This window comes from Hyla sarda, chromosome 7 (assembly GCF_029499605.1).
Source record: "Hyla sarda isolate aHylSar1 chromosome 7, aHylSar1.hap1, whole genome shotgun sequence".
NCBI lineage: Eukaryota > Metazoa > Chordata > Amphibia > Anura > Hylidae > Hyla > Hyla sarda.
In genome coordinates this window covers 76918717-76936852 of record NC_079195.1, presented here as the reverse complement: position 1 = coordinate 76936852, position 18136 = coordinate 76918717, and the positions used below count along the sequence as shown (strand labels likewise).

The 18136-nt window shown below is 44.0% G+C and overlaps 1 protein-coding gene across 2 annotated transcripts in view; it reads left to right on the top strand.

Moving 5' to 3' along the window:
• The first annotated feature begins 9289 nt into the window (after positions 1–9289).
• The window catches only part of TACC2 (transforming acidic coiled-coil containing protein 2), a 188207-nt gene continuing 179360 nt past the window's right edge, over positions 9290–18136 (top strand). For both annotated transcript variants that reach the window (XM_056529728.1, XM_056529727.1), the window contains exons 1-3: positions 9290–9442; positions 9648–9721; positions 15818–15880. In XM_056529728.1, the coding sequence (XP_056385703.1) occupies positions 9683–9721; positions 15818–15880 (102 nt within the window). In that variant the 5' untranslated portion in view covers positions 9290–9442; positions 9648–9682. The remainder of the gene's footprint in view (positions 9443–9647; positions 9722–15817; positions 15881–18136) is intronic.

The window sequence follows — 18136 nt, the reverse complement described above, 5'->3', positions numbered from 1 at the left end:
CCTACTTATAAATACTTGTAACTTGATTTGTAGCCTTTAAACAGATTACTGCACCACGGGGATCTGCTCCAGATTCCGTGCATAAGACAACAAACAATTGCCTTTGAAGCTTGTTATACAAGCCTGGGATCGGCTCATGTTCCAATGACAGTCGCCTCCATTGTACTGTAGACTATTATGTGGTGCAGATAAAGGCAAGTGAACAGTCAAGTAATACACTTGTGCTGTGAAATCGCTCCGAATGCCCTACAGGCTGGGTGGTGCACACACTGCAGAGTAAATAAGTGTTTAGTAACTTGTACATTGGATAATTGATGAGAAAAGCTTTATTTTTATATTTTAGGAAATGTCATTGCTGGCTTTTCCTCAATATAATGTAGAAGTCATTAAAGGGGTACTCCGGTGAAAACCTTTTTTCTTTTAAATCAACTGGTGGCAGAAAGTTAAACATATTTGTAAATTACTTCTATTAAAAAATCTTAATCCTTCCAGTACTTATTGACTGCTGAATGCTACAGAGGAAATTCCTTTCTTTTTGGAACACTGATGACATCACGAGCACAGAGCTCTCTGTGGACATCTCTGTCCATTTTAGCAACCATGCATAGCAGCTGGTGCTAAGGGCAGCACGGTGGCTCAGTGGTTAGCACTGCTGCATTGCAGTGCTGGGGACTTGGGTTCAAATCCCACTAAGGACAACAATAAATAAAGCGTTATTATTTTAATAACGTCAGCAGAGAGCACTGTGCTCGTGATGTCATCAGAGAGCATTCCAAAAAGAAAATAATTTCCTCTGTAGTATTCAGAAGCTAATAAGTACAGGAAGGATTAAGATTTTTTAATAGAAGTAATTTACAAATATGTTTAACTTTCTGCCACCAGTTGATTTAAAAGAAAAAAGGTTTTCACCGGAGTATCCCTTTAACAATTATATACTTAGTGCAGTTAATGTGGTAATAAAATAGGAGCTTTTGAAAGGAACCTGCAAAGTTTCCAGGGTCTCCCATACTGGCCGGGGGACCTAACAGGTCAGGAGAACAGCTTTCAAACACTGTTCTCCTCGGAGCTAAAAAGTTGACAGCTGTGCCTGGTTTTACAGTCATAGTGGGAGGTTAGTCATCCTCTTTGTGCCCACTCCCACCCCAGACAGTGATGATTGTCAGCTTGAGTGCAAAGTGAAGCCCTGTGCTCAGGTTATCAATTAAAGGGGTCTTCCAGGATTTTTTTTTATTTGACTATGCTACAGGGGCTGTAAAATTAGTGAAGTGCATAATATAGTGTCTGTACCTGTGTGTGAGGGTGGTCTCACAATTCTTCTGTGATTTTTACCCCAATATTTATTTTTAACAGCATACAAAATTACTCAGGTCTCACGTTTTCCCAGGTTGCAGTGCGGCCAAGACATGACATCACTAGTCAGGTGTGCAAAGTGAGTCTGTCCTGCTTCAATAGGTGGAGCGACCGCCTGGTGGGAGAGAGATCATTCTGCTACTAATTGTATTTTTGCAACACCAGTGTTTTCTTACCAGGCACCCTGGTTAGAAAACACTGGTCTTTTGAATGGAATGCAGCTCATTTGTGTTTCAATGGGTGGAGTGGCTGATGTAGGGGAGGGAGGAAAGTGATCTCACACTTACAAACAAGGAACTATGGGATTTGTAGTTTAAAGGGGTATTCCAGGAAAAAACTGTGTATATATATATATATATATATATATATATATATATATATATATCTATCTCAACTGGCTCCAGAAAGTTATACAGATTGGTAAATTACTTCTATTAAAGATCTTAATCCTTCCAATAATTATCAGCTGCTGAAGTTGAGTTGTTCTTTTCTGTCTGGCAACAGTGCTCTCTGCTGACATCTCTGCTTGTCTCGGGAACTGCACAGAGTAGAAGAGGTTTTCTATGGGGATTTGCTTCTACTCTGGACAGTTCCCGAGACACGTGTCATCAGAGAGCACTTAGACAGAAAAGAACAACTCTACTTTAGCAGCTCATAAGTACTGAAAGGATTAAGATTTTTTAATAGAAGTAATTTACAAAACTGTTTAACTTTCTGGAGCCAGTTGATATATAAAAAAAACATTTTTTTCCTGGAATACCTCTTTAAGGGAACTAATTACAACAGGAAATAACCAGTTTGCAAAAAGCTAGCCACAGTGTTATGGTAATCTCACAACACAGCCACAGAAATCCATGCCAATGTACGGTACACAGTGTGAAAATAAGGTTTACAATTGGCTATGAAAAACACCTCCCGTTTTGTGTCCTCGCTTTGATATGGCTAAAATGACACATAAAAAAATGTGCTGTGATTTTTTTTTTCTTCAGGTAAATAGGCACTCTGCAATTCTTTACTAAAGTTTGTATAATTGTACCACGTATATGGTATTAACATTGGTATTTTTCACAATTTACAACAATGCCATTGGCTGATGAATGTATTACTACATCTATAGGATCTCCCTTTGCAGTTAGCGGCGGTATGGGCACACAATAAGATGACTTCATCCCACTGGTCAGGAGTTTGTGCCTGAAGCGCCTTTTGTTTTTCAGTTTTGGCAGTTCTCAATTGGCTCCCAGTCCCTGTGGTCGGATGAGGATTAGCTGTTGTGATCGTGTTACTGCTCTGCCGCCTAACAGGACGGTGGTAAATATAGCTTAGAAAGAATAGTCACATGTGATTAGTAGAACCTTAAACAATAACATAGAAAGCATTACACTATTAGCATTGGGTATCATGTTATTTCTGATGCCAAGTTATGGGAGTTTTACTATCTAACAAGACATAGGGGGAGATTTATCATAACCTGTACAGAGGAAAAGTTGCCCATAGCAACCAATCAGATCGCTTCTTTTATTTTTTAAAAGACCTCTGAAAACTGAATGAAGTGATCTGATTGGTTCCTATGGGCAACTGGGCAACTTTTCCTCTGGACAGATTTTGATAAATTTCCCCCATAGTCGCTAGCTGTCCTTGATTTCTAGTACAGATCTATACATCATTTCAATGCATATTTATACATAATGCTATTTTAACAATCTAACATTAACAAAAAAAACACACCAAGAAGGAATTGTTGGAATGGAGTGACACGTTATATGTGTAAATGTAATGATTATATTTGTAAGCATTAAAACAGTGAAAGGATACGATTATTGGGGAAAACTGTACAATAGAAGGAGGCTCTAGTTACCTGTTGAGCCATCTCTAACCTGCATAAAATATGAGATACGGCTGGGCATGCAGGTTATGTATTACATCCATCGCCACATTTATCCACACATATTGCAGACAGGTCTGTAGATCCTACACACTCAGAGGTTAAAGGGGTACTCCACCCCTAAACATCTTATCCCCTATTCCAGGGATCTGCAACCTTTACGACAAATAGAGCCACTTGGACCCGTTTTCGAAGAAAAAAAAAAACTGGGAGCCGCAAAACCATTGCGAACAAGTATAACACTGCATATATTGTTTCTTACCTTAATGCTATATATATATACAGGATCGTGCAGTCAGCTGTCAATCTGAAGAAAAAAAGGACTTTCACTTAATGTAAAATATATTTTTGCAAATTAATAGCTATAGGCCTGGGGTGGGCTTTTTTTTGGGCTCAGGCCTGGGGTGGGCTTTTTTTGGGGCCCAGGCATGGGGTGGGCTTTTTTTGGGGCCCAGGCATGGGGTGGGCTTTTTTTTGGGCCCAGGCCTGGGGTCGGCTTTTTTTGGGGCCCAGGCCTGGGGTGGGCTTTTATTTTTTGGGCCCAGGCCTCGGGTGGGCTTTTTTCTTTTGGGGCCCAGGCATGGGGTGAGCTTTTTATTGGGGCCCAGGCCTGGAGTGGGCTTTTTTTGGGGACCAGGCCTGGGGTGGGCTTTTTTTTTGTACCCAGGCCTGGCGTGGGCTTTATTTTGGGCCCAGGCCTGGGGTGGGCTTTTTTTTTTGGGCCCAGGCCTGGGGTGGGCTGGGGAGGGGGGGGGTTAATGCACCGGAGAGAGGGGGGTTAATGCTGACGCGGGGTGAGGGGTTAACGCTACCACTGCCATGGGGTGAGGAGTAACTTAACCCCTCACCCCATGGCAGCGGCAGCGTTAACCTCTCACCCCGCGGCAGCATTAACGCTGCCGCGGGGTGAGGGGTTAACGCCCCGCTGTCAAGTGAGTAATGTACTTTACATACTCACCAGCTCCTCGCGTGGCGTCTTCCTCTCCCGGCAGCACTCCTCCACTGAGGCGCAGGCCGGCGACGTCAGACCCCCGGGATCTCCGCTGCGGCACCCTGCTATCATTACTGCACAGAGCGAGTTCGCTCTGTGCTTAATGACTGGCGATACAGGGGATGGAGCAGCGTGACGTCATGGCGGAGTACCCCTTTAAAGCTGAAGCTGGTGTCACAGCTGGTTTCATAAATGCTATGGACCCCGGGGATCGCTGCTGCAGCACCCCGCTATCATTACTGCGCTGAGCGAGTTCGCTCTGCACGTAATGACGGGCGATACAGGGGCCGGAGCATTGTTACGTCACGGCTCCGCCCCTCGTGATGTCACGGCCCGCCCCCGTCAATACAAGTCTATGGGAGGGGGCGTGGCGGTCGTCACGCCACCTGCCATAGACTTGCATTAAGGGGACAGGCAGTGATGTCATGAGGGGCGGAGCTATGACGTCACGCTGCTCCGGCCCCTGTATCGCCCGTCATTACGTGCAGAGCGAACTCGCTCTGTGCAGTAATGATGGCGGGGTGCCGCAGCGGCGATCCCCGGGGTCCCCAGCAGCGGGACCGCGGTGATCTAACATCTTATCCCCTATCCTTTGGATAGGGGATAAGATGCCAGGGGCGGAGTACCCCTTTAAGGGAACCTAGTGTCATGTCTAGCAGTCAACAATCTCTCACCAAAAGGTACACTACCCAAAGTAGCCTCTGAGAGCCTTTTACGCCCTCTTGTGGCAAGACCAAGTGTCTAATTAGACCACACCTGTAAGCATTTACATATCTGGCTGAGACATGCATATCATGCTGAGTGTTTCAGCAGTCTGGGTCATTCTTCTTTTTCTTTCTGTCGATGAGTGTAGATTTAGCTGTATCTACTCCATAACTTGGTGAATACCCCTGGAGTGTGCATTCCACTCCTGTGGAGATGCCAGGACCATCCTTCTTTTGTCATCTGGTTTGCAAATCCTTTCCTCTTATTTTTTTCTTTTGTTACTCTCTTTTTCCCTTTTCAGATCTCCCTCCTGAGTAGTGATCATGCTCTTTCATGTAGTTACTGTCTGGTATTCTTCTTTTGCGTCAATATATTTCTTGGAGGATCTATATCATTTCCTGAGAAGCCAAATTCCTATATTTTTAAGCATGGGCAGGATTGTTACTTGCTCCACTTATAGGCACCCCATGATGTCCATGCATTTTTCCATCCACATTTTTGACTTATATATAACTTAATATCTTCTTGGTGATGTACATTTCTTAGCTTCACTACATGGGGGGGGGGGGGGGGGGGGGGGGGAACTCCTGCATTATAGTTTTGCCTATGCTTCTGCTTGTACTTTGTACAACTATCTGGGTTTTAAGGTAAGATATGTGTGAGCCTTTGGTCACACCAAGCTTCATTAAACCCTTATGTTTAGACAACTGTTCTGAAAATTGCACCTTGATGTTATTATACAATGGTGGCAGCCATCAACCTGAGACACTCCTTAATATATTTCACATTAAACTGCTCTCTTCATAATAATAATGCTTCTAATTTGTGAGTCACACATTTCACAAGTGACAAGTCGATCTAGTATTTAAGATGTCTTATAACATATTAAATGAGCTGAAAGTAATACATGCATATGTCTTTACCAGGTGTAGGTGCAGAATTATATGCTTAACCCATTAAGCATTAGCCAATCAGACACTGAACCTCTCTCTGCTGCTCAGAGCAGGAGGGTGGGGGCTGAGCAGAGCTGCAATGATTGCTAGGAGATGTAGGCAAGGGGCGGGGAGGATAGGAAAGAATATCAAGCAGCAACAGAAGTCAACAGGGGTCACGGGAGTCATGCATATCAGGCAGGATATCAGGTGTGAATGGGTTTTCCGTTCACCCATTCGCATTGGGGAATTACAGTAGTGGAAAATTTTGCCGTGGAAATTAACACACCCAAAAAATAAAGATGGTGACATCAATGGTGAAGGCGCAGGTCCATGTGGTCCTTTTGCCAATGGATTTTGGCGGCGGTCACTCAGACAGAATCTCCAACCTGGGTATATCTCCAGGCGGAGATTCTGTAGTGTAAATATACTCTTCAAAACTTATCCCCTATCCTAAGTGTCAGATCGTGGGTAGTGCGACCTCTAGGACCCCCTGCAATCTCCCAAGTGATGCCCCAGCTCTCCTCCTGAATGGGGCGTTTCGACAACAGCACGAAGCTGCAGCTGACACATCCCCTCAATGCATCTCTATGGGAGAGCCAGAGTGCCGCACTCAGCAATTTCTAGCTCCCCATAGAGCTGCATTGAGGGGGCCGCAGCTTCGTGCTGTTGTCAACACCGCCCTTTTCATGCAGAAAGTTGGGGGGGGGGGGATACATTTTTATAAACAAGAGTTCTTCTTTAAAGGTGACACCAGTATATGGTTCAAGGGAATATGTCACCTAGTTTGTATTTCCTGATCAAAGCCAGATACTGAAGAATGTTATTTATTTATTTTTTTTAATCTGTTTCCATTTTCTGATTGCAATTTTATTTATTTTTTGTACATTATTATTAAGGCTACTATCTTGCGTGGGCTTTTTAGTGATATGCTCCCATCGACCAGAGATTTACCTTTGCCTTTTCTTTCCTTGTTTACCATTACATTAGGCTTTGGGATGTCCCTCCACCCTTGTACCAACTTGCTAAGTGATATGACACTTCTCCGCCTGACATTTCTGACGTAGATATAACAGCAGGTGGAATCTTTCTTGGCTGGAGGATACAGGCTTAGACACTTACTCACTCTGGCTATGAAGTGACACTGTACCCATGTAAATAAAACAAATGTGCAAGTCTAATATAAGTTCTCCAAAAAAAGAATGATTAAAGGAGTAATGTTTCTTCTTAAAGGGGAAAACTATTTATTTTTTTTAAATCAACTGGTACCAGAAAGATAAACAGATTTGTAAATGACTTCTATTAATAAATCTTAATCCTTCCAGTACTTATTAGCTGCTGAATACTACAGAGGAAATGGTTTTCTTTTTGGAACACAGAGCTCTCTGCTGACATCATGACCACAGTGCTCACTGCTGACATCGCTGTCCATTTTAGGAACTGACCAGAGCAGCATATGTTTGCTATGGAGATTTTCTCCTACTCTGGACAGTTCTTAAAATGGACAGAGATGTCAGCAGAGAGCACTGTGGTCATGATGTCAGCAGAGAGCTCTGTGTTCCAAAATGAAAACCATTTCCTCTGTAGTATTCAGCAGCTAATAAGTACTGGAAGGATTAAGATTTTTTTAATAGAAGTCATTTACAAATCTGTTTAACTTTCTGGTTTAAAAAAGTTGGTTTCCACGGGAGTACCCCTTTAAGTAGAATATCATAAAGACATTTGGATACTTATAGGCCATTTACGCTCTCCACTTGAAAATCTGGGAAGAAAGGAAATGTAAAGTAGATCTCACACCACTTTTTCCAAGAGGTTTTCTTTCTAAAAATGTTTCACTCCAACTAGGAGTCGTGGAAACTGACTGGGAATGTATATCATAATTGAGATTTCTCGAGGAGGAGAGAATATGCATCTGCATAAAACTGTTTTGGTGTGTATGCAGCTTGTCAGTACAGAGCAGGGTGTTGGCTGGCTACTGAGATGCCTGTCATTGTGATGCTAAAGAGGTAATGTTTCTCTTTAAATAGGCACTGTCAGCATCTAAACCTTTTTTATATGTTGTATACCATGGCAAAATATTAACCTTTCTAATATTCTTTATAACATTATTTAATCTCCTTTTTATAGAAATCATGGTTTATTAAAAAGATCACTAGGGGTCCATCCAGAACATAATCCTGTCCGGCTGCAGCATCATCTTTGTCCTAACTAAACAAAGTCCAGTACATGAGGGTAGGACTAGCACTCCTCTGTGCTCATTCCTGGATAAGAGAACCAGCACAACACAGCAGACTCAGGAAGGACGTGAATGCATGGTGTGTGATGGAAGGCTCAGTGCTTGCCTCGGACACGCCCCTTTTGAGCAGTGGATGCCAAAATAAGTGAGCAGCAGAATGGAGGGATATGTGAGCCAAATACAGAAGCTAGACACATAAAAAAGTCATATAAAGAATCTGCATGACCTAGTGAGTAACACATATAAGAATTATTTTTTTCTGTGATATGACAGGAACGCTTTAAGGTGAGTGTCATAAATACATGGGTAGACTCCTTTATGACACTCTACTTCAGGAGAAACATTACACCTTTAGTCCCACAAGGACAGGCATCTCACTAGCCAGCATACCCTGCTCTGTACTGACGAGAGGGGTTATCACCCCATAACAGATGTTCACATATGGGTCTTTTCTTCTTCTGAAGAGATCTCTCGCTTGACATACATTCCCAGTCAGTTTCCAAGGCTCCTAAGTGAAACACTGACTCTTAAAGAGAAACCACTTGAAAAAAAAGTGGTACAATTAAGATTTTTTAATAGAAGTAATTTACAAATCTGTTTATCTTTCTGGCACCAGTTGATAAAAAAAAAAAAAAAAGTTTTCCACGGAAGTACCCCTTTAAAAAACATTACTCCTTTAGTCATTCTTTTCTTGGAGAACTTATATTAGACTTTCACATTTGTTTTATTTACATGACACCTCATTTCAGGAACTGTCAAGAGCAGGAGCAAATCCCCAGAGCAAACCTATCCTGCTCTGGACAGTTCCTGACATGGACAGAGGTGTCAGCAGAGAGCACTGTGGTCAGACAGAAAAGAACTTCCTTTGTAGTATACAGCAGCTCATAAGTACAGGAAGGATTAAGATTTTTAAATAGAAGTCATTTACAAATCTGTTAAACTTTCTGCCACCAGTTGATTTAAAAAAAAAAATAGTTCTTCACCGGAGTACCCCTTTAAGTGCCCTTTAAGTGCAATGTGAACGCAGAACCCAGCTCTGCAGCTGTATAGGTGACAGATGATCCTGGATTAATGTAGTCGCCTACTTCCTAGATTTCTTGCTAGGGGCGGGTGCTAGCAATGTGTGTTTAGCAGGTTTGGTGTAAGTGTTATGATGGGTGGGTCCCAGATAATAGTTATGTTTTACCTATTAGTGCAGGAGGAGGAAACAACAACAATAATTCTGCATGTACAGTCAAGAATGATATACCGAAGACTACAGCTCTTCAGTCAGTGAGGAGCTAAGAATCCTACAGCAGGGGAGCTAACAATCCTACAGAGAGCGACCAGACTATATGACAACTTCTGTAAGTGCAGAGAATGCAATGTGAATGCAGACTTAATTTGATTCTACAGTATGTGTTGTATAGACGGTGCACGCCCCAGTAGTGATAAAACCTATCACATTATTGGTCGCAGTGTTTCCCAACTGTCAGGACTTGCTGAGAGTTGTAGTTTTGCAACAGCTGGAAAACAGTATTTTAATGTCTGTCCTATCGTTGTTTTTTGCAGATTCCGGCACATGATATTAAATCACAAAGTACAGGATGGGGAACGACAACAGCCACAATAAAGAAGAGCCCCCGGTGAGTGAACCTCAACAAGAAACAGCCAATATTAGTGGTCTTCAAACTGTGGAGCTCCAGTTGTTGCAAAACTACAACTCCCAGCATGCCCGGACAGCCAACGGCTGTCCGGGCATGCTGGGAGTTGTAGTTTTGCAGTAACTGGAGCTCCACAGTTTGGAGACCTGAAGCCTTAAAGGGGTACTACCGTGGAAAACTTTTTTTTTAAATCAACTGGTGCCAGAAAGTTAAACAGATTTGTAAATCACTTCTATTAAAAAAAAATCTTAATCCTTCCAGGACTTTTTAGGGGCTGTATACTAAAGAGAAATCCAAAAAAGAAATGCATTTCCTCTGATGTCATGACCACAGTGCTCTCTGCTGACCTCTGCTGTCCATTTTAGGAACTGTCCAGAGCAGGAGCAAATCCCCATAGCAAACATATGCTGCTCTGTACAGTTCCTAAAATGGACAGCAGAGGTCAGCAGAGAGCACTGTGGTCAATACATCAGAGGAAATGCATTTCTTTTTTGGATTTCTCTTTAGTATACGGCCCCTAAAAAGTACTTGAAGGATTAAGATGTTTTTATAGAAGTTATTTACAAATCTGTTTAACTTTCTGGCACCAGTTGATTTAAAAAAACATTTTTTCCACAGGAGTACCCCTTTAATCTTAATGGGGTATTCCGGTCAAAAACTATTTTTTTATATATCAACTGGCTCCAGAAAGTTAAACAGATTTGTGAATTAAGTCTAATAAAAAATCTTAATCCTGCCTGTACTTATCAGCTGCTGAAGTTGAGTTGTTCTTTTCTGTCTGACCACAGTGCTCTCTGCTGACACCTGGGTCTGTCTTAGGAACTGTCCGAAGCAAGAGAGGTTTGCTATGGGGATTTGCTCCTACTCTGGACAGTTCCTGAGACAGACAGAGGTGTCAGCAGAGAGCACTGTGGTCAGACAGAAAAGAACAACTCAACTTCAGCAGCTGATAAGTACAGGTAGGATTAGGATTTGTTAATAGAAATAATTAACAAATCTGTTAACTTTCTGGAGCCAGTTGATATAGAAAAAAAAATGTTTTTGACTGGAATTCCCCTTTAAGTGTACTCTCCAGTGATTCACTTACAATCCTCAGTATCAAAATTCAGGCTTATAATACAGAATCATTTTTTTCCTGCCATATACGGAATTTTACATGTCTCCATGTGTGGGTGTTATGCCTTGGCACAAAACGATCATGTGTATGAGACATTATGCTGGCCATGGGCATTAGACATGCGTCTGCCGAACCCACTGATTTCAGCGGGACTAGATGACCATCTGAGGTGTATGGCGGCCTCCCAACTATCCCTGATAATAGATGTTGGTGATCAAAGGGATCAGATGGAATTTCAGATTCCCCATCCTTTTGTACTCTGAGAAACAAACCATTGGCAGAGGTGTCTGACCAGCTTTTTCCCATTCAGAACACACGCACGCTTGACCAAGCTGAGCGTGCATGCGAATCAGGGTATCAGGAGAGATAGCTGTATGACCATTATCTTATGTGTATGGCTGGGCTGTCATGCAGGGGATTAGGGTACGAACACACTACGTTTCTGCCCCCGTTAATCAGGATGCCAGCATATACTGTGACAGTGGACCCCATTCACTTCTGTGGCCGAAAGGAGTCCTTTCAGGACGTATGCGCTGTTTTAAAATGCAACAGCCCCCGTCATGAGTCCACTTAAGGAGTACTCCAGTGGAAAAAAAAATTTTTTATGAAATCAACTGGGGCCAAAAAGTAAAGCAGATTTGTAAATGACTTCTATTAAAAAATCTTAATCCTTCCAGTAATTATCAGCTGCTGCATGTTCCACAGGAAGTTCTTTTCTTTTTGAATTTCTTTTCTGTCTGACCACAGTGCTCTCTGCTGACACCACTGTCCATGTCAGGAACTGTCCAGAGTAGAGCAAATTCCCATAGCAAAACTCTATTGCTCTGGACAGTTCCTGACACGGACAGAGGTGTCAGCAGAGAGCACTGTGGTCACACAGAAAAGAAATTCAAATAGAAAAGAACTTCCTTTGGAGTATACAACAGCTGATAGGTACTGGAAGGATTAAGATTTTTTAAGTAATTTACAAATCTGTTTAACTTTATGGCACCAATTTTTTTTTTTCAACGGAGTACCCCTTTAAGGGTCAGTTCACACTATGGAAATTCAGCAAGGAGAAACTTCCTAAATTTCCACAGTGGATGGGCGGCACTGACGGTGCTGCTGCAAGTGGATTCCATGTGGATTTTTCTTGTGGAAATTCCTTACCAAAATTCCGGAGTGTGAACGGGGCCCAATACAGATACAAAAGCGTGACTGTAATACACACTTGTGCGGGGTCCCTCAGTTGCAGATTTTCAATGTAGAATAAAAAATTTCCTGTAAGGTACATTGCAATTTACTCTATTTTCATGAATGTGAACACGTATATCAGGCCATGTTGTGTATGACAGGATGGATATATTCGATGCAGGTACAAATCTGTATATTGTTATGGATATTACAGCTTTCCTATGACAACATATACCAGTGTTTTCCAAACAGTGTGTCTCCAGCTGTTGCAAAACTACAACTCCCAGCATGCCCGGACAGCCAACGGCTGTCCGGGCATGCTGGGAGTTGTAGTTTTTCAACAGCTGGAGACACACTGTTTGGAAAACACTGACATATGGTATGTGTGACATTCTTTATAAAAGTTTTGAGTTCCATATGTCGGTGTGTCTGCAGCTGACTGTTCAATAGCTGCAAATAACTGCTCTGTAGTCTAGCTCCCTCCGGTGGCAGTTAGGTGAAGTACATCGACTTCCAGCTATCCAGCAGACTGCGACCAAAAGACCAAAAATAAAAATCTTCACTTACCCCCTAAATTTGACACCACCCCAGAGGGACACTGAAGTGGCAGCAGCACTGAAACTGTGGCGAATTTAGAAAATTATTTTCTTCTTATTTTTTTATTTTTTGTTCAAAGTCTCAACTTATAAGAATGTTTCAAAAATATATTGGACAACATCTTTAATGTACATAACTAGAGTTGACATTGAATAACAGGAGAGAGGATAGAGGATAAGATGTCTGATCACAGGGGTCCTGCCGCTGGGAACTTCCCTGATCTTGGCTGCGGCACCCCAGACATCCAGTGCACGGAGTGAACTTTGCTCCATGCCGGGTGACTGACGATTCGGGGCGGAGACTCGTGATGTCACGGTCACACCCCACTCATAACCTCACGGCCATGCCCCCTCAATGCAAGTCCCATCGACTTGCATTGAGGGGGCGTGGCCATGATGCCCCTCCCATAGACTTGCATTGAAGGGGTGTGGCCGTGACGCTCCTCCCATAGACTTGCATTGAGGGGGTGTGGCCGTGACCCCCTCCCATAGACTTGCATTGAAGGGGCATGGCCGTGATGCCCCTCCCATAGACTTGCATTGAAGGGGCGTGGCCGTGACGCCCCTCCCATAGACTTGCATTGAGGGGGCGTGGCCATGATGCCCCTCCCATAGACTTGCATTGAGGGGGCGTGGCTGTGATGCCCCTCCCATAGACTTGCATTGAGGGAGCATGGCCGTCACGTCACGAGCAGGGCGTGGCTGAATATGATGCTTTAACCCCTTAAGGACGCAGGACGTAAATGTACGTCCTGGTGAGGTGGTACTTAACGCACCAGGACGTACATTTACGTCCTGTGCATAACCGCGGGCATCGGAGCAATGTCCGTGTCATGCGCGGCTGATCCCGGCTGCTGATCGCAGCCAGGGACCCGCCGGCAATGGCCGACGCCCGCGATCTCGCGGGCGTCCGCCATTAACCCCTCAGGTGCCGGGATCAATACAGATCCCGGCATCTGCGGCAGTTCGCGATGTAAATGAACGATCGGATCGCCCGCAGCGCTGCTGCGGAGATCCGATCATTCAGAACGCCGGACGGAGGTCCCCTCTCCTTCCTCCGTCCGGCTCCCGGCGTCTCCTGCTCTGGTCTGAGATCGAGCAGACCAGAGCAGGAGATGACCGATAATACTGATCTGTTCTATGTCCTATACATAGAACAGATCAGTATTAGCAATCATGGTATTGCTATGAATAGTCCCCTATGGGGACTATTCAAGTGTAAAAAAAAATGTAAAAAAATGTAAAAGTAAAAGTAAAAAAAAAGTGAAAAATCTCCTCCCCCAATAAAAAAGTAAAACGTCCGTTTTTTCCTATTTTACCCCCAAAAAGCGTAAAAAATATTTTTTATAGACATATTTGGTATCGCCGCATGCGTAAATGTCCGAACTATTAAAATAAAATGTTAATGATCCCGTACGGTGAACGGCGTGAACGAAAAAAAAAAAAAAAGTCCAAAATTCCTACTTTTTTAATACATTTTATTTAAAAAAAATTATAAAAAATGTATTAAAAGTTTTTTATATGCAAATGTGGTATCAAAAAAAAGTACAGATCATGGCGCAAAAAATGAGCCCCCATACTGCCACTTATACGGAAAAATAAAAAAGTTAGAGGTCATCAAAATAAAGGGATTATAAACGTACTAATTTGGTTAAAAAGTTTGTGATTTTTTTTAAGCGCAACAATAATATAAAAATATATAATAATGGGTATCATTTTAATCGTATTGACCCTCAGAATAAAGAACACACATCATTTTTACCATAAATTGTACGGCGTGAAAACAAAACCTTCCAAAATTAGCAAAATTGCGTTTTTCGTTTTAATTTCCCCACAAAAATAGTGTTTTTTGGTTGCGCCATACATTTTATGATATAATGAGTGATGTCATTACAAAGGACAACTGGTCGCGCATAAAACAAGATCTCATACTAGTCTGTGGATGAAAATATAAAAGAGTTATGATTTTTAGAAGGCGAGGAGGAAAAAATGAAAACGTAAAAATTAAATTGTCTGAGTCCTTAAAGGGTAGCTCCCACCATCACTTTTTTTCTTTTCTGTCCCTGCCTATTACCCATCTATCCCTAACCCCCTCCCTGCCTTTAATTTTTTTTTTTTTACATATTAAAAATGCTTTTTTGTCTGCCTGGTAGTGTGCTCACTACCAGGCAGACTTCCCCAGCAGGCACCCCGTCACTGATACCTGCTGGGGACGGCACTTCCGCCCGTAGTTCACCTACACAGGGTGCCTCCAGCTTTTTCCCCACTGCAACTCCCAGCTTGCCCTGACATCTATTGGCTGTCAGGGCATGCTGGGAGTTGTAGTGGGGAAACAACTGGAGGCACCCTGTATAGGTGAACACCGGAGCACATCACCCGCCGCGCAGCCCGCCGTGCAGCCCGCAAACCCCCCCGCCCCCGGCCCGTCGCGCCACTCAACTCACTCCCCCTCCCTCTGAGTTCACCCAGAGTACCCCCTCCACAGCGCGCAGCCCGCAACCCCCCCCCCCTGGCGCTCCGCTCAACCCACTCCCCCTCAGTTCACCTATACAGTGTCCCTCCAGGCTTCCCCACTAAAACTCCCAGGGCATGCTGGGAGTTGTAGTGGGGGAACTGGAGGCATACTGTATAGGTGAACAGTATACATAATACAGTGAACATAATACTTTACCTTGTCCCCGAGCCTGCGCGCGTCTTCTTCCTTCAAAGCGCTCGCTCCCGCCTGTCTGATTGACAGGCGGGAGCGAGCACAGGAGTGATTGAATTTCGACTCGTTGCCAGGCTTCAACGAGTCGAAATTCAGTGGTGACGTCACTGCTGAATGCATTCGGCCACTAGGAGGGCGACCCCTAGTGGCCGAATTTAAAAGTGATTTTAAACTGTTTTAAAATCACTTTTTTTTTATTAAAGTATATTAGAGATATGTTGTAGTACTGAAGTACTACAACATATCAATTTTTTGTTTTCATGACAGTGCCCATTTAAGGCCAAAATGGGCTGAGTCCTTAAGGGGTTAAACACACGTCAGGTGAAGCACGGAGATTGTGGGGGTCCCCAGCGGCGGGACCCCCATGATCAGACATCTTATCCTTTGGATGGGGGATGAGATGTCTAGGGGCAGAGTACCCCATTAAGCACATGGTTTTGTTAAAAGGGCATTAAACGAATAACTTCCACTATATCTGTTTACAGAAAGAATCCACAGCTAGTCCAAAAATTACCAGTACACCTCCACCTCCTGAAGATGTCCATGAGGTAAGTGTCATACCATCATTATTTAAAATGCCTTAATTAGAGTCTTATCAGCCATAGGGGCCAATTGTTTCTCCTAAAAAACCCTGTGATCAGTCAGCCGTGTCGGGGGCCCCGTGTCCCCATGATTAAGGCATACCTGTCATATCACAAAAAATATTGCTTATATATGTTACTCACTAGGTCATGCAGATGCTATATATGTATTTTTTATGTGTCTACCTTCTGCATTTAGCTCACAAATCCCTCTGTTCTGCTGCTCACTCATTCTGACATCCACTGCTCATGAAGGGGCGTGTCTGAGGCGAGCACTGAGTCTGCCCTCACTCACAATGCATTCACTTCCTCCCTGAGTCTGCAGTGCTGTGCTGTGCTGGGCCTCTTCATCCAATCACTGCAGGCTACTCTGTAACCCCTTCCTCTCTGTTTTCATGCTGCAGTCTGATAGACAGGACAGGAGTGAGCACAGAGGAGTGCTAGTCCCGCGCTTACTTCCTGGCCTTTGTCCCTGCTTGTGGTTCCGCTGGGACAAAGACGATGCTGCAGCTGGACAGGATTAGGTTTTGGATGGTATCAGGCAGCATCTCTAGTGGCCTTTTATATGAGCCATGATTCCTGCAAAATCGACTCAAAATCAACATACCAAAACAGTTTGTCTATAGAAGTCAATTGATAAGTCTAGACCAGTGTTTCCCAACTAGGGTGCCTACAGCTGCTGCAAAACATACAACTCCCAGCATGTCTGGACAGCAAATGGCTGTGGGAGTTGCAACATGCTGGGAGTTGTAGTTTTGCAACAGCTGGAGGCACCCTAGTTGGGATACACTGGTCTAAATATTTTATTCTTTTTTTTTTTTTATTAAAATTGTATAAACTAGACGGATGTGAAAATTGTGATGTGAATGCACCCTAAAAAGACAGTATAGAAAGACTGATATGATCCCATACAGTGACCATATAGTTATAGATGTCAGCTCTGCAGACCATATAAGTGATCCCAGTGCATGTAGAAACTCTAATATCACAGAGATCTCCCTATTATGTCTCTACAAAGTAACTATTTACAAACAGATTACCGTATTTTTCGCCCTATAGGATGCACCGGCTTATACGACGCACCCAATTTTAAAGGTGCAAAATCTAGAAAAAAAAGATTCTGAACCCAACAGTGGTTTTCAACCTGCGGACCTCCAGATGTTGCAAAACTACAACTCCCAGCATGCCCGAACAGCCATCGGCTGTCCGGGCATGCTGGGAGTTGTAGTTTTGCAACATCTGGAGGTCCGCAGGTTGAAGACCACTGGTAGGAGGTAATACTCACATGTCCCCGCCGCTCCGGACCCGTCACCGTTGCCCTGGATGTCGCTCCATCGCTGTCGCTGTGTCCCCGACGCTCCGGACGTCTTCTTCCCCGGGATCCGCGCTCTCAGTCGCCGTCATCACGTTGCTACGCACGCCGCTCCTATTGGATGACGGGACGGCGTGCGCAACGACGTGATGACGTCAAAGGAGAGCGCCGGCCATGCAGGGGATCCCGGCCCGGAGCAGACACCGATTAGGCAGGTAAGGTCCTGTAAGCTGTTCGGGACGCAGCGATTTTACTGCGGCGGTCCCGAACAGCCCGACTGAGCAGCCGGGTTAGTGTCACTTTCGCTTCAGACGTGGCGGTCAGCTTTGATCGCCGCATCTGAAGGTGTTAATACAGGGCATCACCGCGATCGGTGATGTCCTGTATTAGCCGCGGGTCCCAGCCGTTGATGGCCGCAGGGACCGACCCAATAGGTGTGTTTATTCGCCGTATAAGACGCACCAACTTTCACCCCCCCCCCCCCCCCAGTTTTGGGGAAGAAAAAGTGCTCCTTATACGGCGAAAAATACGGTAAGTCAAGCAAGGGAAATATACATTTCATCCCCCTTACAGCACGGATCTCAGAACCACATCGGTTATGAGCTTTACCTGCAGTGATCGTTCAAGAACAGCAGCAGTGATAGTGTCCATTGCTGTAGAAATAAAGCAGACAAGGTACGAGCAGCATAATCCATAATACATTAGTGACAATATTGTTACTTATTGGGAGTCTGTTGGATTGTACTTGACCAAAACAGTCACTGTTTGCTCCCAACACAATTCATGGCTTCTGGAACATTCCTGACCTTTGGCTGCTGTGAATACCAGGGTCCTCTCTGGAAGTCGCCCGTCTGACCCATCGCTGCCCATGTTTGGACAGACTCACAGTTGTTTTTGCAATTTGACCCCTT